General features: G+C 43.4%; 1 protein-coding gene and 1 long non-coding RNA gene across 6 annotated transcripts; one reads left to right on the top strand and one right to left on the bottom strand.

Annotated features, from left to right (window-relative positions):
• Positions 1 to 933: 933 nt before the first annotated feature.
• LOC108922550 (uncharacterized) lies at positions 934 to 6,515 on the top strand. The gene is made up of 4 exons (XR_001965148.2): positions 934 to 1,222; positions 2,370 to 2,487; positions 5,227 to 5,408; positions 5,669 to 6,515. It is a non-coding gene; the product is annotated as an uncharacterized LOC108922550 (long non-coding RNA).
• Positions 6,516 to 6,681: 166 nt separating this feature from the next.
• prr14 (proline rich 14) lies at positions 6,682 to 24,937 on the bottom strand. Of its 5 annotated transcripts, none has more exons than XR_001965147.2 (9): positions 24,815 to 24,937; positions 23,298 to 23,441; positions 22,767 to 22,929; positions 20,923 to 20,963; positions 11,348 to 14,460; positions 10,155 to 10,287; positions 8,951 to 9,063; positions 8,244 to 8,312; positions 6,682 to 7,881 (listed from the first exon to the last, which is right to left on the bottom strand). XR_001965147.2 is itself a non-coding variant. In XM_018732747.2 (9 exons), the coding sequence occupies exons 2-9, from the start codon at positions 23,423 to 23,425 to the stop codon at positions 7,563 to 7,565; spliced, it is 4,635 nt and encodes a 1,544-aa protein (XP_018588263.2). In that variant the 5' UTR covers positions 23,426 to 23,441; positions 24,233 to 24,937; the 3' UTR covers positions 6,682 to 7,562. The 5 variants fall into 5 exon arrangements, 4 of the variants coding, with proteins under 4 accessions (XP_018588263.2, XP_018588262.2, XP_018588264.2 ...); XM_018732747.2 differs by having other exon boundaries at positions 10,792 to 14,460; positions 24,233 to 24,937; XM_018732746.2 differs by having other exon boundaries at positions 10,792 to 14,460.
• Positions 24,938 to 24,976: the final 39 nt, after the last annotated feature.

Genomic DNA, 24,976 nt, shown 5'->3' with positions numbered 1-24,976 from the left:
TGGTAGTCAACACCTGGTGCTTCTCAGCTCACAGTGCAGACCTTTATTCTTCAAGTACCAGTTCGAAGAAACAAAGGTTCTCACGAGGAGAGACAGAGGAAATTATACTTTTGAGCATAGTCACTTGCTTAATTTGCGGTCCTCGTTGCGAAAGTTGATCTGACAAAGAGACCAGACCATAGAGGACTGTCAGAGTTAAAACACAGTACATTTACATTTTATATTTATTCATTTAGCAGATGCTTTTCTCCAAAGCGACGTACCTCTCAGTGAAAATACAATTATATTAGGCATTATATTAGGAGAAAGAGAGACATAGTTGCAGACATGTAATTAAGTAAGCCTAGTTTGTTTCTTTCCACTTAATGCACCGATGTTCATCGCACGAGACTAGTCCTGATCACCTTCTTACAATTGTTTTTTTATTTTTATTTTTAAAAAGGTACACAAACATTTACATACAATACAGGAAAAGTGGTTGTGTAAAAGCTTATTGGGGCATGATCATAAAGTCATGGTGCATTAACATTTACACCATACATGAGCTTGAGAGTATAAACTACATCTCTGAAAGAAGGGTGTTATGGTTTTAAAATAAAGACATGGTTTTCAAATTCATTGAGACTACATAAGGAAATCCTTTTCTATACACCAGCAAGGAGCTAAGTTAGAACTTGTATCAGGGTGTGGAGATGGTGTCAATGTTCTCACACGGAAAGAGCTAGAAAGGAATCCAGTGTAATGTATGCTGTTTGAAGAAGTTGAAGAAATACCTCACTGAGGCGCCGAAGAGCACCATAAAGTACTTGTAGGAGGAGGAAGTGTGATGAAATGTAAGGCCTAAGTTATTTGAGTGGGTGGAGAGAAAGAGAGACAGAAACAAAGAGAGAGAAAGAGGGGTGTGTAGATTTCCCAGAAAGAAGGCGTCCCTCCTTTGTTCCCTCCCTCCACATAGTGGCAGACACAGCAGTGAACAGCGAGCACTCAGCACTGCGGGATTCGAGCCTTAAGACCCCCAGGGAAAAGCTCTCATCTGTGTCCCTCTCTAGTGCAGAACACCTCAGTGAGGGTCTGCCGAAGAAAAGAAAACATTCTTTGGGTTTCTCTCGCAGCCGGCGTCGCTGCCAGCTGGTGACACACACCTGTATGCAGGTACGGCCCCGGTGCTGCCACGGGAACCAGCTGGAATTCCTCATCATGCCCAGGCAAGTGGCTCTGTATTGTAAGTACAACACTTGATACATCTCTTTGCGAAAGTCATACTGTTACACACAGTAAAAAGGTACCAGGATGCAGTTGAAACACTTTGGTCTTGTGCATTTTTTCCACGAAGTGATGAATCACGCTGGTAGAGATGCTCAGCGAAGGGCTCGCTAAGCTCATATCTCACTGTTTCGTCTGATTGGGAAATCGTCCTCATGACATCATGTGCGCGAGAAGCAGGGGATGGTGGAGATCATGTTCCTCTCTAAGTTCAGACACAGCTGTGTTCCCCCTGTACTCATTATTACTCCTCTGAGAGCCACTGGAAATACTTTTTACATGCCATCGTTACCCGACAAGCTGTTACAACGGTGGATGAAATATATCTGTGTTGTTATGACCTCAAGTATCAGAACTTGAGAATCTTCATGTGGTTCAAATATTTAAGTGTCATTTCTTTAGATGCCATATGAATTGTAGAGGGCTTCCAGAAATGTCTTCACTACACAGGATGGCCCCCTGTAATGACAGCTGTCCTTCCATGATGCGAAATATATATACATGTGTGGGATATTTGGCTTACACATATAGATACACAGTGCTGCTTGAAAGTATGGGAACCTGATAGAGATGATCATTATTGTATAAAATCTTAAGATTAAGTTAGAAGACGAATAAATGATTATGCTTTACACACCTGCTTTTGGGATTTGCTTAATTTTTTGACTAAACACATTATTTCCTTTAAGACACGCACACACACTGAAGCCGCTTGTCCCGTACAGGGTCGCGGTGAGCCGGAGCCTAACCTGGCAACACAGGGCGGAAGGGACACACCCAGGACAGGACACCAGTCCATTGCAAGGCACCCCAAGCAGGATTCGAATCCCAGACCTGCCAGAGAGCAGAACCCAGCCAAACCCGCTGCGCTGCCACGCCACTGCGCCCCCCTTGCCTTTAAGACCACAAATGGAATAGGTCATTACACACCTATTATGTTGAGTAATTGTAATGAAAGAACAATTTTGTGGTAAAACTAAGGGATGCAAGGCGTTCGTATACTTTCAAGTAGCACTGTATGCATGTAAATACACACACACACACACAAATATATGTGGTAATAATATTTTTGACAGTCTGTGTCTCTTTCTTTCCGATTCTTCCAGCTCCAGTCCCAGGACTGTTAATTTACTGTGATTGCATGCAGCACACTATATCCCCCGATTACCGTGCTGCATTGGAGTGACACGCCCAGGACACGCCAAACCTGAAACAGAGCAAGCGGTGAGGGATGTGACTTGCTGCATTTCTTTTCGGTGATGTCATCGCAATGTCTGCCACTATCTCACCTGAGAAGTCCCTTCCCTCATCCCCTCATCCACCTCACCCCCCTCACTCTCTCTCATGCTGTGGGATAAGAGCAAGTGATCCACACTTTGTCCCCCCCTCTGCCACCTAGCCATCCCGCCCTTGAGTCTGGACTCAGAAGTAGGAAGGAAAGACAGGAAACTGACTTGAAACAGTAACACATGGGACTCACATGACCGAACCATATGATCCTTCTAGATATCACATTTATGAGCAAAATGCCAGGCTGACACAGGGAGTTCCACACTCTACATGGACAGCTTGAAACTCATGTCACAATAGTCCCTTTTGTCAGTTTAGGTGAAGCTGACAAACAAGCTTTCTTTAGAAACGCCAGCGCCAAGAGGTAGGCGGCCAGAGAGCAAAAGAGCTGCTCGGATCTGTTATCTTACCAGTTATACAGGCTCCCCTTCAGCAGGTCAGATAACTGGCAAGGTGAGCGTGAGGAATTTCAGGTAACTTTACAGAGGGCCATGTGGTGCACAGCTGCTCCCGTATTGCAGACTACGCAGGGCTCTTTCCAACGTCCCAGTTACACGTCTCCCACCATACTAACATTTTTCCCTTCATTTGCTTTTTTTTAATTGTTTTCTTCCCCTGTCTACTTTCACAAACGTGTCGTCGCGCAACAAACAGTGCGTGTGTTTCCACAGACACAACAGGAGCGCAGCACAGCATTCATTCAACTCACTTCCACAGTATTTACAGCTGGAGTGAATCAGAATCAGAATCAGAATCATAACGAACTTTATTGCCAAGTATGTTCACACATACAAGGAATTTGTCTTGGTGACAGAAACTTCCACAGCACAGACAGGCCCTGCTGCATATTTTTGTTCGGGAAACCTGGCAACAATCCACGTAGGAATTTGCAAAGAGGACGTTTTAGTTTATTTTTAAGCCATTTAAAATTAGTTTTAATGTTAATGGAAGTTAATATAAAAGGGAAGTTTATTGGGTGCCACAGTGAGTAGCGCTGCTGTCTCATAGCGCCTGGGTGGTGCGAGAGAACATGGGTTTGAGTCCGCATTCGGTCTGTGTGCATTTCCTCCCACAGTCCAAAGACACGCTGTTCAGGGTCACCCATCATGAATGACAGAGACAGTGTGTTCCATTGATGTATGGAATGTTGACCCATTGTAAGTAGTCTATCTAGCGCTGTAAGTCACCTTGGAGAATAAGGTGTGTGGGCTGGTAACACTACATAGAGTTCACTGGAAGTCACTTTGGAGAAAAGTGTCTGCTAAATATGTAAATGAAGTGTGTTTCTATTCATTACAGTTTTAGAGAATGAACCAAGTCTGAATGTCTTTAATGTACAGTCCTGCTCATTGTGCTACGTAGCCTCGCTTCTGAACGTAACTCGGAATTTTTCGCAAATCCACCCATTACGTCACAGTCAGTAAATCCTAGTACAGCTGCCTTAGTCTCACACACACACACCATTTGAAACCGCTTGTCCCATACAGGGTCACGGGGAGCCGGAGCCTAGCCGGTAACAGAGGGCGAAAGGCTGGAGGGGGAGGGGACACACCCTGGACGGGATGCCAGTCCGTCTCAAGGCACCCCAAGTGGGATTCGAGCCCTAGACCCACCGGAGAGCAGGACCCGGTCTAACCCGCTGCGCCCCCCCGCTCTAAGGGCCTTAGTCCTAGGCAAGAGCTAAAAAAATGTAAAATAGAATCGCTGTAACACTTCATGATTCTATTTCCAGTTGCCAGTTTGGTGTTTTATCGTTTATTAAGCGTTGTGAGCAACATTAAATTTACATCTGCATTAAAATGACTGACAAAATAAAACAACTTTATCTCCACATCCTCCTGCTCAAAAGTGCCATTCTTCCGTCACGCGCCACGCGAGAATCAAAAGTGGAGTAAATCAGGGTGAGCTTCGAAAGATCATGTAAAGAGAATTTATATTTAAAAAAGTGTTTCACCAGTGCTGGCCATGTGTCTTCTGGTGAAATTGTCCTGGTTTTCTGCAGCTGTTCAATTTGCCTTTGCTGTCAAAATGACATATTAAGAAAAACACACGTCTCTCTGTTTACTTGCAGGCACTCTCTGTGAGACTCTGAAAAGCGACAATAATAACCTTTAAAATGCGAAGCTCGCTCTCCGTTCCACTACCCGCTCCCTTCTCCGCAGCTTCGGCTTCAATTCCGAGTGCATTCTGCTGCCGCCCAACGGCACAGCGCGGAACTGCAGCTCATTTTCACTCTGCGGCGGAGACCCGTGAAGAAAATGCAATGAAAAATAAACAAACTTGGCAAAGTTCGTATCTTGGAAAATGCGTATCCTCGTCGAAATGGAATAAAGCCTTATAGCAATTTTTATATTTCGTTACAGTTTCATGTGAGCTGTATTGTTAAGATTTTATTCACGCTGGCATTTCGGATGGATTTGCTGGCAAATGGAGCTACTAACAGAACAGACTGTGCATTCGCTTCTAGCCACAGCTCCCCCTGCAGGCTAAGATGAGATTTTTCCAGAATTCGTTGTGCTTCCAGCCCACATTTGCACCTGTTCTACCTGTGCTTTACGTCTCTTCACTCCGAAAACACACCTCCTGTGGGTTGTGTGCTTGCCAGCTGCGCCGTGTCAAGATTGCCGTCCTTCCTTGGCTTAGAGTCGTGTGTTGTCTCACCTTTCTCCACAGCCTCATCAGCTATGAGCAGCAATTCCACTGGAGCCGCTGTTCAGACCCCCGATGAGGAGGTTCCCTTGGACTCGGATCACCATTCTGGCGGTCGAGTCAAGAAGTACCGGCTGCTGGCTATTTGCAGCATCATCTGTGGAGTGTCCTGCATCGGCATTTTGTCTCTAGTCAACTCAGTCAAGGTAAATGCAGCAAAGTCCCCAATTCACGTGTCTATTTCCCATTTCCGGAGCAGAGAGTAATTTTGCAGGCCATCTTTTAAAGGTACTTTCCGAGTTTATTAACATGCTTCTGAAATGCCCTGCAAACACAGCGGTTAATGAGTAAAGACTTTACTTACTGGCGCTGCCACTGAACTTATGGTAATATGCATGGTGACACATTTCCCCATGTTCATGTGTAATGGGTTTAACCTGAATGAGCTCATTTCTCTTCATCAAAGGCACAAGAGAGGAGAACGAAAGACCCTGAGAAGGCCCAGGAGAACTCTCGCTTGGCTAGAAAGTACGGCCTCCTTGCCATCGGCCTTTGGGTCACCATTATTGTTCTCACCCCGCTTCTGATGGCGCTACTTTCATATATTCTCAGAAAGATAGAATAACGCTCTGCTGCAAAGAGACAAAGAATGAGCCGTTAAGTCCGCATTTGTTCACGTTACCGTGGAAACCCTACTCCCTCTCAAATCCCATTAACCTGATACACTGTCACGGGAAATGAACTCGGCCCAGCTCGCTTCAACTCGACCTTATGTGCACAGTGGCCAAACTCCCCAAAGAATTACCTTTCATGCCATCAAATGGCTCCTCCTTTGAATCCCGTGGAATTCTTATTTTCGTCAACGGTGCTACAACGTGGAGGACAAGAACAAGACACCTGCAATTCTTTATTGAATTTTACATGACAGCGAGGAAATGCCAAATGCTCATGTTTTACACAGTCCGCTCAGCAATGGACAAAACAGGGGACATGTCCTTCGCTTTGTGAGCATCAAGAGAAAGGTACTGAAAATATGTGCCTTCAGGATCGGTACTTAGAAAACTCCACCACCACATGGACACATCATGAATGGAGAGCACAAATTTATTTTACCGCAACATTGAACATAAGCTATCAATCTTCACTTAAATCAACTCAAGTATTTGTCTTTTTGCACACTTTTTTTGTATTCATTTTTGTATTAACTCATTTGTAACTTTCAAGCTTTGATACTTTGCTAGAACTTTATAAAGTCACTGTTACATTCTTTATTAAACATTGTTAGTTTGTGCTTTTTTAACCCACTTTTACAATAAAAATATCAAAATATATAGGTTTATGGTGATGAGCAACCATATATTGTTTTTCCTCAGTTTAGCATACTTATGACCACAAACTGCTGGTACAATTTTTTTAAAAATATATTAAACACAAATATAAAAATCTGTAATACAAATGCACATAGTATAAAGATATTTATATGAAAGACATTTATATAAGTGGGCAGGGGGAACAACTTTTCTCTTTACAAAACACCAGATAAACAATTTCAATATACAAATGATGGATTTATTACATTTTTATAATATAAAAAACTGGTATGAAATTCAAAAAATGCAGATGTACAAAAATATATTTGGGCTCAAAAGTAGGTCACTTTTGGAGGGGCAAATATTTCACTGGCAATCCTTGTGTGTGTGTAAGAGATTTCTAACAAAGACTGTGGGGGGGCAATTTACTTTACACACATTCCATAATAACGTAGATTTTCAGTAATGACCCTCCAACAACATACCCTAAAACCATGTATAACAGGGCTATACATTCAAATCCAAAAAAGCAGATTACAACTCTTGCATTGTCTTTGTGCAGAAAGCAAGAATAAGAACATATGAAGAAAAGCAGCAGCAACACAATGGCAATTTTAACAGCAATGTCCAGAGTGAGAAGCAACATTGCTACCACACCACATGCACAAACTGGAGTGTGTAGGAATGCAGCATTTTCGTAAATAGATCTTTAAATAGGTCACTCTTTATATGCACTACAACAGCTAATGGACTTAAAACTACATACAACAGAAATATGTCCAACGTAAATACGCATTTTACATAAAGTATGAACTGAAAATAAGGTGTGACTTCAGTATTTGAAAATGGGGGTAAAGCAGCTTAAGGAAAAAGTCACACTGGCTGTCCAGTGCAACAAAAACATCATAAATTAATGTGAAATACTAATTTTGGCATGACCCAAAGTATAGGCAAACGTGAAACTGTACCCATGTTTCCTGTGGAAGGAAGCGCAACGGACAGTAGTCGTGCTAGGTGCCTCATTTGATGGCCATCTCTCGGCCAAGCCCTTCATGCCAGCGCACCAACTTGGTCTAAAGAAATCCATCTGTCCAGCTGGCTGAGCTTGGAGCACAGCAGTGAATCCAGCTCTTGCGAGGTAAGAGAGCGACCTTCCTTGGCTTGACTACTTCCTGCTCTCCGAGTCCTGCTGACAGCAGACTTTTCTCCCACTTTACGGCAAAGTCCTAACCCAACCAGAGGCCTCTTGGGTTTTCTTGCTACACCTGCTTCAGGGAACTCCACCAACCGTTTGAAACGGCGCTGACTAATCAGGGACAAGGATCCATCTCGACCGCTGACTGGAACTTCAAATATTGTCTCTAGCCGTCTGATCAAGAAGAAGAGTCGAGAAGATATTTAATCGTTAGGAGAAATTACAGCTACAGCTGGGCTTAAAAACAAATTAAAATCACCACCAGTTTGAACAACAGATGAAAATACAAAGACTAACAAATTAATCATTACTATACAGCTGACAGCACAGTGAATAGAGCTGCTGCTGGCTTCAGATACAAAGGTTGCAGGTTTGAATCCCGCCCACTGCTCTAGTACCCTTGAGTGAGATACTTACGCTCCGGTACATATTTGCCAGCTGTATACATGGGTAAATCAGTGTAAGTAGCTTAAAGCTGCAAGTTGTTCTGGAGACAAGTATCAGCTAAGTGCAGAAGGTACTGTTCTGTATCTTACCCTTCAGGTGGTTTACGGAAGTTCTTGTTTGTGTAAATCTCCTCCAAACTGAACTCCTTCTTTTTCAATCTGTAAACAAATCCAGGTGTCAGTTACAAGCCACAGCTCCTTCAAAATGCTGCAGTTTGTTTTGTGTGGTTACACGCACGCACGCACGCACACTCCTCTGCCCTGATCACTCTACCAGTTTCACACTACTGTTAGGATACAACTTAGCCTACAGATCTCTATGACTCTGCTCCATGCTGCCTCCACACTTACTTTTCCCTCCCGTCCTTCATGAAATGCCCCACTCTGCCACCACTTGACTGTTCTCTGTGGCTCCTCCCCTCAGACACACCAGAAAGAATTACTGTCTTCTAGCACCTAAGCTGAGCGATGAGCTTCTGCTCAGCATCAGCTCCTAGTCTCCACACCTTCCACCACCTTCTGAAGACCCCTCTGTTCATGTATCTCCTTGGAACTACTAAGAACCTTGTTTTCTGTGTCATATTTCACTATGCTCTTTGCCATAGCTTTTCTTTGTAATAGTTTGACTTTGCGACATATTGTGGCAGTTGTGTTTAGTGCTACCTTAATCTTACCTTAGCTGCAGTGCTGAATTTAATCTTAGAATAAGCCAGATTGTTACCCTGTAAACATTTACTGTACACACCTAACAGTATAAAGGTGTCAGCTTTACAAAACACAACTGAAACATCGCATACCTGACAGGTCTGGGAAGGCCCATAGGCGTGAGGTTGGTGAGTGGTTTGGGTGGAGTTTTCCGAATCCGAATGCACGACACTTTCCCATGCTCTCCTTGCTTTGTGCTCTCAGTCTGTTTGAAGTGGAAGGAAATGATCAAAGACTGAGGTAAACAATGCTTTGCAAATTACAGAACAGCACTCGGTCTGAAAATGCCACCAAATGTGGTCACAGTAAAGTATGCACTCAGCGTCTGAGCAAAGAACAAAAACACACCAAAAGACTGCAGTGTTGTTTAGCCTCATTTTACACAGCACCTTGGCTGCTTGTGCTACTGTACAAAACAGGTAGTCCACGGTTTATGATAGGGTTCCTTTCTGATGACACATCAGTTAACTTCGTGGTAAATTTCAAATCCCTTTACATGAACTGTAAGTACAAACAATTAACATGCATGAATTCTGTGTATAATCAAGCTTTGTTTTTTCAATTGCATGCATTATTTATGTTAAAACAATACTAATATACAAGTACCAAGCTCTACTTATTTTCACTTCGTTTGTTACACTTTTCAGCACCACCATAACAATCGTTTTTCACATGCTAGCCAAATAAAAAGAAATTTGAAGGAAATCACAAATAATAAGCGTTGTGGATAAAATGCAACTGCTTCTAAACACGCAAACACTGATTAAGAACCGAACAATACTATGGTTGTGTTGCCGTAGCGCAGCCATCCAATGTCATTGCACAGAAGGTGGTAGAGGACATATTAGACATCACAACCAGAAGCAAGGACTTCACAATAACATAAGGTTAATGGGACAACCATCCTAAATCCAGGGTGGTTATACGTTACATATTTAGTAGCTCAATGACCACCTGCATTGAAAAAGAACCTTGATTACAGAGTACCGAGCAGAAGGTCCAACACTATACCGCATGGACTGGGACTTTTCTCTTATGCAATGAGCCTGAATTCCTAGACCATCGATTCTATTTGGACACTGAATGAACCTATTTAACTTCCTTTCTGCACTCCACAAGTAGTGCAAAGAGAATTCTGCTAAAACTGGCCCTGAAGGACTCGAGTTGAAAAGTAATGAGCTATAGCTCCACTTTCAACACTGCACACCTTTATGAAATATGACTCAAAGCACTTCAGAAAATTTTAACTGCATGAGCAGAGACTCAATATAACACAATGGAGTGGAGAGGTGCTACCTTGATTTCAGAGTCAGACAATGACTTTTCTTCACGAGATTCCTTAGATGCAAGCTCCACATGGAAACTGCGATTTTCCTCCTGCTGGTGTCTTTTTCCATGCTTGTGCTCCAGTGGGACTTCTGAAGATTTGCTACAGAACCAAACAACATGGACTGAGCAACTGAAGAAAACTGATAATACATATATGATTTTTTTTTCTCCCCTCAAATTCCCACAAAGAATTTTAGAAAGAACTACATTTTTAACAGGCACTGATCTTGTACACTGTTTTGTGTTTTACATTTCCAGGCCAGTTCAGCCTTCTTGAATTCAGCAGTACTTCTTGTCCTCTTGCCCTTCTAAGAGCATCACTCATGCTAACAACCATCATAAGTCTAAGGTGGTCACTGCTTTTCACTATACTGGCTTTTTGGAGAAAACTAAAAATGCATGGAAGTGGGATGCAAACCAAAATCCCACTTCCACAGAGCATATATGCAATTCACTCGTACCACTAAAAAGACTTCTATTTCTATTACTGCTAATACAAAATGCATCCACACATCAGAAATGTGAAAATGTTAACTAGTCCTGCATTGCAAAAAACTGCTTCTTTCCCTCAGCTGAACAACTGACCTAGTAATTTGTTAGTTACCTGCACACAGATGAAACCGAGGCAGAGCACTGGTCAGATCTGGGAGAGATGCCAGCAGAAGAACCGTGAAACAGAGCGTGGAATGAGGAGGAATCAGGAGAGGTGGAGCACGGAGGTGTGGTAGCATCACAGGAGGAGGGAGCATCATCACAATTAATGCCACCACCACCACCATTGGTTCCTGTGCTACTTTGGGTGAGGAAGGCCAGTGGGCTGGACAGGAACAAGGATGCGAGGGCAGTATGGGAGATGCAGGAGGACGAGGGGGAACAGATACTTGCAGGACTGCAGTACAGCCCTCTTCCACTAGTGGGGTACACCTCTTTACGCAAACAGAGGGGAGCAATCTCCCTTTCCACTTCCAGACTGCAGACGGTGTGCCGCCGAGTTCGTCTGGCTGCCAAAGTACGGGTACAAACCTGAGGACACTGGTGGACAGAGGATGGCAGGCTGCTTTGCAGGGAGGAAGGAAAGCGACTCCTGGAGTTGTTGAGAAGCGCAGAGATCTCAGGGCAAGAGTTACTTCGCAACAGGCGGGTTGGCAAGGGGCTGTTACCTGATGTTTTTGGTGGGACATCATTTTTTTGCTGTTCTTGCGTGTCACCAACACGGTTCTTCCCCCACCCCTCATTCCTCACCCAGGATCTGGCCCTCTTCCTGTGGGGAAGTGCTTTACTTGGCATCTCTCTGTGCTTGACCTTCCACCCTCCCTGTTCTGTCACCAGACCACACCCATTGGCCACATCTATGACCTTTCTTGCAGCAAACTTCTGCGTATCAGTAGAAGCAGGAGAAGATGATGAAACACTCGTTTGTGCTTTTTGGTCAGGCTTCTTCCACAAACTTTCCTCTTGGCTGCCAGTCTGTTTTGTGGTGTGCTCTCCAGAACATATTGGATGGTCAACCACTTGCAAGGACACAGTCTTTGCCTGCAGACCTGACTGGTCAGAAGTCTTTATACAGCAAGTGAAGCCATCCCCTGATTCAGCAGTAACAGAATGTAGAGAAGAATTCAGAGTGTGACATGAAACAATGTCAGGGAGCTGTGTCAAATCCTTAGTGGGCATTTTCACCATTTTCAGCAAACCTAGAGACCTTGAATCATCATCAGGGTGTATAAAATCTTTTGCAGTATCCTTTGACCTAGCTGCCCATTGCTGGCAAAGACTGATATCTCTCTCTGGTTCCACTTGTGCCGAGGTTTCATTATAGGCTTTTTTTGATCCTTCCTGAGTCAGAGCCACCTCAAACTTTTCTTCTACTTTTTGCAGCGCTTTATACGGGGCTTTTGTTACACAATTCCTGTTCCTTGTCCTCTTTGGTCTTTCCATTCCCTGCCAGTTTCTCAAAAGACTTGAATATTCTCCCTGACTTTCCTTCGAGACCTTCTGCACAGAACCAGATTTCTTTGGAGAACTCTTAAAGCTGTCTTGCAAGGCCAGTTCGTTGCTAAAACCTGCAGAAGAACCCATCTCAGTATCTCTCTTCACATTTTTCTTCCGAAGCCTGCAGTGCTGACTCTCTTTTGGAACTTGGTGCCCTACCTCATCATTCAATGTGCCTGGTGTAATAGATCTAACCATCTTTCCCTCATCTTTGTACATTTCTTCAGCTGTGTTTATAATAACAGGTGTAGAGAAGTGGGGAGACAACTTAGTAATCATCACTACTGGTTCCAGTTTCAGAAATAAGGTATTGTTAGCAGTATGGGAGTGAGCATTACTGTTTAATGTTTTACTGCTGCTTTTAGCCTTAGTTACGCTTGTATTCTCAGGATTGCTGTTACCATTAGTTCCATTTTTAACATTCGAGGATGAATTTACCACTGAATTATTGCTGTGCTTTTTCTTGGACAGTTTATGGTTTACAACTCCCCTCCCTGCCCTATTCACCTCAGACAATAATGCAGGTTCAGTATCTTTGATTGTCTTAACAGCAGCTCCCTTATATTTACACCCATCAGGATTCTGGTTTAAGAGGCGAGTGTTGTCAGGTCTTGACCTTCTTCTCACCTGGTATGGTCTTGTGCCTCTCCTGGTTTCTCGAGTTGAGGTGAACATTAACTCTTTAACAACATTTCCCCCACTCTTCTTCACCACTATTCCTCCTCTTCCTTGTAGATTCTGATCTTCCTTGTCAGCATGTATCCCTCTAGGTCTTTCTTTTGTTGTCTTTCTCTCAGCCTCTTTTTTATCTGGTAAATTAGAAGTGTGCTCCTCCTGAAAGTGGCAGGATTCAGGGCAGCTAGCTGTGATGACAGCCAGTCCAAAACAATCATCTCGTTTCCCCAAAATCTCCTCATTGTCTGCCAGAAGTTGAACTGATGTTCCCTGACAGATATCAGCTTCAGTGGCAGAGCACTTGCTTGATGAGGACATGGAATTTGTACATTCACCACCTCCATGACACATGACAGATGCATCTGAAGAATATACTTTCACAGCCTTTTCCAAGTATCCTAGCTGGCCATAGTCATTGTCCTTAATTTCAGCAGAAGTGGAGAGAGAATTCAGAGGTGTGTAATATAACGAAGTTAAAGGATCAGGCACCACACTCACATTTGACTCTATGGTCAGGGACTCTGATGTATACCTAAGACACTGCTGTTCTTTAACATCACAGAAGTTTGGTTTCTCCTCTGACAAAATCTGGTCATTTTTAGATTTAGTAGTGGCGTGACTGTCAGCAGCACACACTGGTGAATCATTGGGAGGACAATCAAGAGGAATATCATCATACTGACAAGCATGCTTAGAATTCATACATTGAAAGGAAGAACGCAGCTCTGTCTGCTGTTTGGTGTTAGAGCTGAGAGGTGAACTAGACTGCTGTCGACCTTTTTGAGAGTCCTGAGGAGAAGAGGCTGAGTTGGAACCACAGGATACAGAGTCCAGCTGGAGTCCGGTATGGAGAAGAGGACTATGCTCAGGATAAAATTGTGTATTTCTCTGCTGTTCTCTCTCGGTCCTAGAAACATCCTGGGGGTAAGTGTGACAATCTTGCTGCTCACTTGCTTTAGGCAATACAGCAAAGCCCACATTTTGTTCATCAAGACTGAGGGACAGCTGTTCTTCAGAACACATTTTTACTTCAGTGTCTGCATCAAAGTTTAATCTCTGCGCTGCAGAGCATTTCCGGAAACACTTTTGGCCTATTACATTAATGCTAGCGTCATTCCCCTGATTAAACTTAAAACCAGGAATGTCTACAGCTTCTGCGTCACTTTGCCTTTTGACTTCTTGTGAAGCAAAGCAACTTTGATTGTCTTCCTCTTTATTTTCCATTTCTACATGGTCACTTTCTTTTTTTCCCTCAGAAAAGTGTCCATTCTGAGTGTCACTGCTAGAGTACCTTTCCTGTACAGAGTCTGGACTGAGGTTTGAGCCTCCTGGGCTGGAGGGTGAGAAAGTGTTAGGTCTAAAGAGCCGGACTGGACTCATAACCATTTCTGTGAAGCAGGCCATCTTGGTCTTGACTGACTGCAAAAGAGGGCCAAAAACCCATCGCTTTGCAGGAGGAGGACTTTCGGGAGGTTCTGAAATAACTTGCTCCTGTTCCGGCTTCTTGGCATCCAGATGAACCTCTGATTTTCCTGTAGCACAATCTTCTACTCTGAGGACACTAGTGACCTGGTTTACATTGCATCTGGAGGTCCTTCCACTTTTATGCCTGAAGGATAAATACATAAAACTAAGTTAAAACAATTTATTCATAGAATCAAACAGAGCATACAATTAAAATTTAAAGCATATAAACAAAACTATATTTCTAACATCTTAAAACATAAGAACTGTCTTCAAAGTCACAAATGTGGCAAATTAATCAGAGATTCTAGCTTTTTTAATATCATCGTCAATACTTAACTTCTGATTGCATAAATACAGGCTTCGCTTGCATAGTTATTGCAACTCTTTCCTGCCAATATGCTTGTGAAGTGAATTCTTGATACCTGAACTCTTTATTACCATTCATTTGAAAAAAGGGAAAATAATGATTTCCTGAACCTCCGAGAGTTTAGCCATTCTTCTCAAAATATGCAAAATTCCTGTACTGTCTTTTAGACAAGAAGGGAAAAAATCTAATTCAGAACCAAGTCCAATCACTTACTCGTATTCATTAACTGCTTGTAGAGGTCAGGGTTGCAGCAGCCCAAACCCTATCCCAAAATTACAAAGCACAAGGCTGGAGCAGGGGGTACACCCTGGATAGGGTGCTAATCCACCACAGGGTAGCTACAAATGTGCGCATGCATACACAATGGGCAATTTAGGGTATCCAATTAACATGAACTACATATGTTAGGACTCTGGCAAGAAACCAGTGCACTCAGTGGAAACCCTTGCACACACAAGGAGCGTCAACACAAACTCAGCTTGATTTAAACATACCGCTGAATGGTCCAGGGGCTGTGAAGTGGTAGTGCTTCCTGCTTTACCACCATCCCATCAAAACCAAGTCCAGAATATCAGAAAAAACTTGGACATCTCAAAGTCCAGGTTTAAGACCCACAAGCTTAAAATCTCTAATGACATTTGTATGCACCTTTTTTCTGTTGCCTTTCCCCATCATTGTTTATGTTGCTATCACTATATCTTTTATTGTTTTATTCTGATTTCCTGGGTAGTAGTGGCACTTTGGTGCCTTCTAACCCCTGTGTGGTTTGGCACCCTGAAACATGATATCCAGTCCCAGCTCAGTCTATGCAGATTTTCCTGCCACAGACCAAAGACACGCTTCAAGTGAACTAATCAGTGGCTTTAAGTTGCCCTTAGGGTTTATATGTGAGTGAATGTGTATGACATTGTCCTCTGATGTACTGGCATACCAACAGTAGTGTACCCGGCCTCACGTCCTGTACTTCTGGGATAGCCTCAGGACCAAATGTGCATGGAAAAAATATCCAACTAAGTGATGGATTCTGCAGTTTTCATTATTGTAATTTAAAAGATATTGTTAGCTGCTTTAGAGTTGTAATCCTTATAGCTTTTTCCACTGTGAAGTGCTTTGAGAAGCTCCTTTAATAGTCACTATAAAATAAAGATATTTACTATTACAACACTACCTCATAAGGTAATATTCACTATCAAAATTCTCTCATGATGGCGCCGCGAACGGCCGCCTCGGTGTGGAGCTCCACAGTTGTTTTACTGTTTTTGTTAGTTTGCCCTGTCTTTAGTTATACTCCGACAATCAGTTTTACCAGGGAAGAACTGCTGAACATTCGGCAGTACACACCACCCGACATTTTACCGGTTTTCGACTATTCTGACATTTTGCTGGACATTGTAGTCGGAGGTGCAGCGGCGCTACTCAAGCGCTCCAAGACGCGCAAGCGTGGAAAGCGAGCTGGCGCGCTTGTCAAGCTCCGAAAGCGCGGCTTTAGAACAGCGCTGCCTAGTATCCATCTGGCGAACCTCCGCTCCTTACCCAACAAAATGGACAAACTTTTCCTCCTGTCCCAAAGAAACAAGGACTTTTTAAACTCTGCTGCTCTGTGTTTCACGGAAACCTGGCTGAATGAAGCCATTTCGGACAGCGCGCTACATCTGCCGGGCTTCCAGCTGTTCAGAGCGGATCGCGACACGGAATCAGCGGGGAAATCACGTGGCGGTGGGACATGCTTCTACATCAACGAAAGGTGGTGTACAGATGTAACAGCGTTGAAGAAGACGTGCTGTCCCGACCTAGAAGCACTCTTCATCAACTGCAAGCCTTTCTACTCGCCGCGGGAGTTTTCCTCGTTCATCCTCGTAAGTGTTTACATTCCACCGCAAGCGTGCGTGAACGCAGCGCTGCAACAGTTGGGCGATCAGATCACAGACACAGAGCAACAACACCCGGACTCTGTTATAATCGTTCTCGGGGACTTTAATAAAGCAAATCTCTCCCGTGAACTGCCAAAATACAGACAGCATATTACATGTCCCACCAGAGACAGTAATATTTTGGACCACTGCTACACCACAGTAAAGGATACATATCACTCTGTTCCACGGGCAGCTTTGGGGCTCTCTGATCACTGTCTGGTTCATCTTATACCGACCTACAGGCAGAAACTGAAATCAGCTAAACCTGTAATAAGGACTGTTAAAAGATGGACTGGGGAAGCAGAGCAGGACTTACAAGCCTGCTTCGAGTGCACCGATTGGAGTGTTTTTGAGGCTGCTGCTAGCGATCTGGATGAGCTCACAGACTCTGTAACATCGTATATCAGTTTCTGTGAGGATATGTGCATCCCTACCAGGACTCGTTTAACATACAACAATGACAAACTGTGGTTCACTGCAAAACTCAGACAGCTTCGTCAGGCCAAAGAAGACGCCTACAAGAATGCGGACAGAGTCTTGTATAAACAGGCCAAAAACACAATGGCAAAGGAGATCAGAGTGGCTAAGAGAAACTACTCTGAAAAGCTGAAGAAACAGTTTTCAGCCAACGATCCTGCATCGGTGTGGAAAGGCCTGAAAGACATCACAAATTACAAGACACCACCCCCTGGCACCGTGTCAACTCAACAACTAGCCGACGATTTGAATGAGTTTTATTGCAGGTTTGATAAACCCTGTCTCACACCCTATACCCATTCAGACCCTCTCTCCATGAATCAATTAACACCTTCAGTAACCCCCACCTTCCCTCCCCCCCGCACCTTTGATCTGCGAAGAGGAGGTGCGTCGGGTCTTCGTCAAACAGAAGACAAGGAAAGCACCAGGCCCAGACGGTGTCTCACCGGCCTGCCTAAAAACCTGTGCTGACCAGCTGGCCCCTATCTTCACAAAGCTCTTCAACAGATCACTGGAGATGTGCGAAGTTCCTTCCTGCTTCAAACGCTCCACCATCATCCCCATCCCAAAGAAACCCAAAATCACAGGACTTAATGACTACAGACCTGTCGCCTTAACGTCTGTGGTCATGAAGTCACTTGAAAAACTGGTGTTGGACTACCTGAAGGACATCACTGGACCCTTGCTGGACCCCCTGCAGTTTGCTTATCGAGCAAACAGGTCTGTGGATGATGCAGTCAACATGGGACTGCACTACATCCTGCAACATCTGGACAAACCAGGGACTTATGCAAGAATCCTGTTCGTGGACTTCAGCTGAGCCTTCAACACCATCATCCCACACCTCCTCCTGTCCAAATTAACCCAAATCTCTGTGCCCACCTCCATCTGTCAGTGGATCACCAACTTTCTGACAGACAGGCAGCAGATAGTGAGGCTGGGAAAATTCTCATCCAATACTCGCACAATCAGTACTGGAGCCCCCCAGGGATGTGTGCTCTCCCCACTGCTTTTCTCCCTGTACACCAACGACTGCACTGCAAAAGACCCCTCTGTCAAACTCCTGAAGTTTGCAGATGACACCACACTCATCGGCCTCATCCGGGATGGTGACGAGTCTGCTTACAGACAGGAGGTCCAAGAGCTGGCTGTCTGGTGCAGTCATAACAACCTGGAGCTGAACACGCTCAAAACAGTGGAGATGATCGTAGACTTTAGGAGAAACACCTCAGCATTATCCCCACTCACCATCATGAACAGCACTGTGGCAACAGTGGAGTCATTCAGGTTCCTGGGGACCACCATCTCACAGGACCTGAAGTGGGAGCCCCACATAGACTCCATTGTGAAGAAGGCCCAGCAGAGGTTGTACTTCCTTCGCCAGCTGAGGAAGTTCGACCTGCCACAGGAGCTACTGATGCAATTCTACTCCGCAGTCATCCAGTCTGTCCTCTGCACCTCTATAACTGTCTGGTTCGGCTCAGCTACGAAGTCAGACATCAGAAGACTGCAGCGGATAGTTCGGACTGCTGGAAGAATCATCGGCACATCCCCTCAGCTCTCCAAGAACTGCACTCGTCCAGAGTCAGTAAAAGGGCTAGCAAAATCATTCTAGACCCCTTGCATCCAGGCCACTTCCTCTTCGAACCCTTGCCATCTGGCCGGCGCTACAGAGCACTGAGCACCAGGACAGCCAGGCATAAGAAAAGTTTCTTTCCTCAGGCCATCTACCTCATGAACACCTAAATCTCTCCCCTAGAGAGTAAACCAGTGCAATACATAATGCTATTTATATTTATAACTATTTATCACATCATATCTCTTACTCACACTCCCTTGCATTTGTATCTAGTGACTATTTTTGTATATTGGGTACTTTATATTTTTAAAGGGGGGCGCGGTGGCGCAGTGGGTTGGACCGCAGTCCTACTGTCCGGTGGGTCTGGGGTTCGAGTCCCGCTTGGGGTGCCTTGCGGCGGACTGGCGTCCCGTCCTGGGTGTGTCCCCTCCCCCTCTGGCCTTACGCCCTGTGTTGCCGGGTAGGCTCCGGTCCCCCGTGACCCCCTATGGGACAAGCGGTTCTGAAAATGTGTGTGTGTGTGTGTGTGTGTGTGTGTGTGTATATTTTTAAATATTTTTTGTCCCTTGTTCACATACTCTATCTTCTCACCTGTCTTGTCACTGTCATTCTGTCTGTGCTGTGGTAGTTCCTGTCACCAAGACAAATTCCTTGTATGTGTGAACATACTTGGCAATAAAGCTCATTCTGATTCTGATTCTGAAAACATTGCGCGCCTACAGCAGTTAGTCGGTGTACGAGCCCAAGGCAGGACAAAGACTTTATTCTTTTCATTCGGACCGTCACACCCACGACCTCACCCAAACGTCCGCACCTGCCCGAAATCAGAGCAGCAGGGTATAAAGAACCTGCACCTGCACATCCTGGTTACGGAATCGCATTTGAGAAATCCGTCTCTCCAGCGCTCTTGAGTGAGCCCATGACAACCTACCCGTCTTTCCAAGTTCTTCGTTCTCCTTAATTCCTTGTTCCCACTCCTGACATCCAGGGCTCCCGACACTTGCATCGCCTCCTCAACTACGGCATCTGATTCTCCCCACGACCTACACCTGTGCAGACCGACCCACGCTTGTTCTGGACCACGAATCTTGCCTGCTCCCTTGTGTACTGACAATAAAGACGCAGTGATTGGGTCCACACACACCTCAGTCTCCTGCCCGGTCAGTATGACACATACCACGTTGCTGTTAAGAGCATTTCGTGTGTGTTACTGTATTTGGCTTTACCCTCATTACCATGGCACCAAAGCGTAAATGTGATGCAAGTGATAGCGATGCATCAAAGAAAAGAAAAACGATCATGACTGAAACTAAAGTGGAAATAATAAATGATCAGAAAGCCAACACCAGAAACGCAAATACTGAAGTTCTTTTTTTTTTTTTTTATCCCTATACACACAGATTCTCTTTCCTCCTGCTTCTCGCGCTCTCTATTATAAATGCTGTAGTAATAAATTACTACTTATCAGTGTTATTACTGTATTATGTTAAAGATGTTTTAGTGTATCCGGAAGTGTTTCTTTAATGTTTTTTATGCACAGAAAGGTGCACGATATATATTAAGACAAACATTTGAATAACTGACGTTAGACACAAACTGTACCTAACTGTTCCGACTTAACGTACAAATCCAACATAAACACAGACTTCGGAATGAACTTGTTCATAATCCGGGGTCTGCCTGTAAATCAGTCATTAAGATTTCTGAGAGTTGCTTGTGAGTGAGTACAGAGCTACGAGACAATGAAGACAAGCAGGAAAATATATGCCAGATGGGAGGACGAGGCAACTCGCACCACGTGGTGCTTAAATCCACCAAAGCTCGTCAATTGAACAGAAATTTTTGTTCTCATAGGGTATTTCTTGTGAGTCCATTGCTTGCTATATGAAACTTAAAGTGAAAAACAACATCTTTGTTAGGTGTGAGTTCTTGTAATAAGAGCACTCTTTATGCAAGGGAAGCCTGTATATTTCTTCAATTTTACAGGATATCTGTAGTTTGTGTTGCCTCTCATTATCAAAAACTAATCATTGATCATTTTATTTTAATTGTACTATAGTATTCCTCTGTTTCATGACTTGTATCTGTATTAAAGTAATATACAAGTAGTTGATCATATGTTACTTTATACTTTCATCAGTATGTTGATGGATTCTTGCCATTACCAAACTCCTAAATTGTTCCTGAAATAAATTGTCAAAATGTCTGAACTATGCTTACTGTAACAAAGCATCCATAGTAGTTTTATGAGTAATTTTTACATCTTACATAGTGATTCCACTCTGAGCACTCCTTCTGGAATAACTTTTCTGCAAAATGAAAGCATAACAAATTAAAATTCGCCAAGAAAAGCAATAATGATATAAAACACAATCTGAAGGACACTGTGGTAAGAGCTCATTAAAGTTGCACCTTGTTTCAACAAGCATGCCTGTGTTGTAACAGTGGACTGTAAAGGAACATTTACTCCAATTTTTCTACTCAATTACACTGTTCTGACTTTAGCAATGGGCCTGAAAACTAAGCTGAGAACCCTCTAACTCATACATGGATGGTATGAGAGTTAATATGGATTTGTAGTTCACCAATACTAACATCAGTCTCTGCAAGCCCCCAGAAATCAGTCTAAATACAGGAGAGCCAATCAGACCATACAGTCTGGAAAACTAACATTTGCCACTCTTGCAATAATGTAACTGTAGTGTTAAAAAGCAGGCTGAAACGCTTTAAGAAACATTATGGTTTGAAATAGTACATAAGGTGTACAACAAAATACATCTTATTTGTCTTTTGTTATTTAGAAATGGATAGAGACATGGTCAGTTTCAGAGAGGAGGACTAAGTAACTTGCACAAACTTCAACATTAATAGTTATCCAACTGTCCAGGATGGGCAACTACATTAAACTTTCATGGTTATTTTTTCCATCAGTATTATCCTGATACATGTCAGATGTGGAAGAAAGGTAAAACAATTAATTGGACATTATCAATGACAGTTATTTTTTTAATTTTCTGATATGCTTCAAAATGGGGAAAGGAAAAAATTTGGCAGAACAGGTCAAATGTACAATTTACCTCCCCAGCAGACAATGAAACTCAGAATGTTCATTCCAAATCCTATTGCATCTGAGTATCAAAAGCACTTTTACAGGAGCAAAGGTAATACATCCCTGTAACATGAATTCTCCAGTTGACATCAGTAGTGTCAACGATAAAACCATTTTCGCTGAGTTTTACACTGTGTTGGAGAACAGTGTCTTAAATAAATGTAAATCTAAGCAATGCTTCATAGCTCAAAGTAGGGGTATTAAAGCACCTTGTAAAGTGAAATTCTTACAACTCCAATGGGTTAACTTTGAATTTTCACTAATTTGTTTCTTTCCAGGATTACACTGGGGGGGGATCTATACCATCTTTGATTCTTTTCAGTCAGAAAGTCCACAGATTGTACAGGTTTCCCTTTCTAAAATAACATCAAAGAGGAAGACAGGAACAAAAAGTGAAAAATATTTTATACAGGTGCATATTTCTGAAGCTGACCAAATCAAGTACTAAAGTGGCCAGGTACCATGCATGCTGAAAACTGCAGCCCTTTAGGACTCTAAGAAAACTTTTTTTTTTTTTTAAATATATTAAACCCACAACTAGACAGTCTGTTCAGCCTATACAAGTAAAATACTTTTAACAAAACACAAACAATTAACAGTACTGAAAACTCAACCTGAAATGGTTTTATTTAACCATGCAATGACAAACACTGCTGTCACATGTTTAAATTCAGTTTACTTTTATATAAATCTTCTGAAAAAATCTAACACAGAACAAGCTGAACAAGACAGCACATATGGCTTTTCCATAAGCTCATGTAAGCTGAAACACCTTTCAAGTGACAAAACATCTGCCTTAACACTTGTACAACAGTACTGTCCCAAGCTGGCAAGCCCAGAAAACTTTTGCCCGTTTCACTTTTTCAGTGAGCAGGATTCAAAGCCTGTTAACTGTTACCACACCACCAGAAATGAAACTGGCATTAACTCTGGATGCAAAATAAAAACAAGCAACATACATACACTTTAACATTATCAGCAGGAAAATTCAAAATAAACTTACCATGTTACCATCAATCTGTTTCGATATTTGTGAGGAAGACAGTCTACCTCTCTTCTGTGCCGACTTTCTACTCTGTCTTCTTCCCTGTTCCTGCTCCTTGACAACCTGTAGCCGACCACTCCTCCTGACTGACTTTTTCTTCTCTCCATCATTATAACTGTGACTGTCAAAGGAGATCCCAAACATATCCTGGTCATATACCATTATGGTACAAAACAGAATTGCATATTAAAGCACAGCAATCAGGAAGGAGTATTTTAAGCTGACAGAATGAGGAAAAGACATAAGTCTGTGATTTGAACATGACATCTGTGCTAGACTAGCTAGCAAAGAGCAAGCAGCGATGGTCCAGACTAGGACCGCGTAGCGCTCGAAACACAAAACGTTGCAAATGGACTTGGAAGGGAGCAGAGGAGACAGACACACAGACACAGCAAACTGATAAACAACAAGATGGACACGCATGCAGTTTAACATGGATGAACTTCAAGCAAACATTGTGGCTGTTGGGAACTGGGTGACTTGCGATACCTGAACTTCACAAAGGGAGGGGACTGGAGGTGAGGCTGGATTGCACTGTGAAGGGGAGTGCAGAGAGAGGCACATGGAGTGCTGGCATCTTCTTCCATTGGACAGACTACTTGGGGGAAAGGCAGCATCCCCACTTGTCTACCACTGCAACAACAACAATCACGGTACAGTAAACTACTCCACAATTACAAGGTTGTGTCACCCATGGAACATATACAGAAGAAATAGTATCCATTTCATCAAATACAAAAGGGGCAGCAGACAGTTTAGCTAGAACTGTTGCCTTGCAATCCAAAGGTTCCTGGTTCAAATCCTACACCTCCTGTTGCAACCTTGATTGAGGTACTTACCCTGAACTGATACAGTAAAGATGAGGTAACTCACTGTAAATACCTTACAGTGTAAGTTGCTTTGAAGTAAAACATCAGGTAAATAAATGTAAAGGAATGCACAATGCATTTCAACTGAGGAAAGATGTGTAGTAATAAAGAATGAACCCTTGGATCTTTAATCTCTAACAGCAAAGCCAGGGCCGGGGTCCTGACCTTGAAGGCTGGAACTGCTCGGTCAGCCTTACGTTTCATTTTTATTATTTAAACGTTGTATTAATTTCTATCATTTTAATTATCACGTCTTTCGTGTAGTACACGTGTAAATCGCTGAGAAGTTACTGTACGGACGGAGCACCAACCAAACACATACAATGCAGTAAATTAGCACTGTGTGCTTGCCAATGTTCTTCTTCTCCCTCCCTGCCATGTGTTGTTGACGTTAGTCAGCAAGGGAGGAAGGACTGAAGGACTGATGATGGATGAGGAACGAGCTCGAGACCCGAACAACACGCGCGATTCTCGAGATAAATTAAAGGTGCAGCCGCGCGTGCGTTGACCGCCCACGAACTGCCACAGCAAGCAAGGTAACCGACGTGCACTTACCAGGTTTCTTTACCACTGGATTCAGCTGCTCTACTGAATCCTCTCTTTCTTGCCTAAATATTCGTGACGAATATTACTGTTCGTCTTGGTTGCGGGTTCAGTTATAATGACACTTATTCTTGCTCGTCAGCTTCCACTGAGGCGGCTGTCGGAGCTCGTGCCAGTTGAGTTGAAGTCCTCCACCGCGAGACGCGGCTTTCTGTCTGAGGCAAAGTGGATCCTCGCCTCATTTACTCACTTTGTATTTTTTTTTTTTAAGCGCCTAGACTTAGGCTGGTGGTACCGACAAGTTTATAGCACCACCAGCAAACCCGTTTTTACTGGCTTCATGGTAATTCACCGCACAACAAGCCAAGCTGCTGGCAAACTGCTAGCAGCAGCTAAAACTGCAACATCGCGAGCCGGTCAGTTACCAGTGAGGGCGGATAAGTCAGACAATCGGAAAGCACCTGGACGTTGAAAGAACGACACAGCCTGCAGTATCATGAGTATCTACTAATGAAGAAAATAAAATCGGCTATTTCATCATGTTCAGACAGTAATACACGGTTTTCGTTACAAATATTTTTATCATGTACACACCCAAGAAGACCGTTAGTTTCTTGATACTGGGCTAATCTGCACAAACACAAGATCATATCCGAACAAAACAATCCAGCAGACAGCACCCCTAGTTTACAATTTACTACGGTCTCTTTCCCGAAATGAAACACTCTCAACCTAACAAAGCAACTCCGTCAGGTC

Source organism: Scleropages formosus, chromosome 3, assembly GCF_900964775.1.
Source record: "Scleropages formosus chromosome 3, fSclFor1.1, whole genome shotgun sequence".
Taxonomy (NCBI): domain Eukaryota; kingdom Metazoa; phylum Chordata; class Actinopteri; order Osteoglossiformes; family Osteoglossidae; genus Scleropages; species Scleropages formosus.
Note: the sequence above shows the minus strand (reverse complement) of the source record. Positions and strands in the feature narration are given on the sequence as shown.

Excerpts from the sequence above, each read along its gene's own strand:
- prr14 (XM_018732746.2), bottom strand. The coding sequence starts at position 24,870 with ATGATCTTGTGTTTGTGCAGATTAGCCCAGTATCAAGAAACTAACGGT. Across the intron at positions 8,313-8,950 it reads GGCCTTCCCAGACCTGTCAG|ATTGAAAAAGAAGGAGTTCA; the intron begins GTATGCGATGTT and ends ATTTGTTTACAG. Across the intron at positions 7,882-8,243 it reads TTCCGTAAACCACCTGAAGG|ACGGCTAGAGACAATATTTG; the intron begins GTAAGATACAGA and ends CTTCTTGATCAG.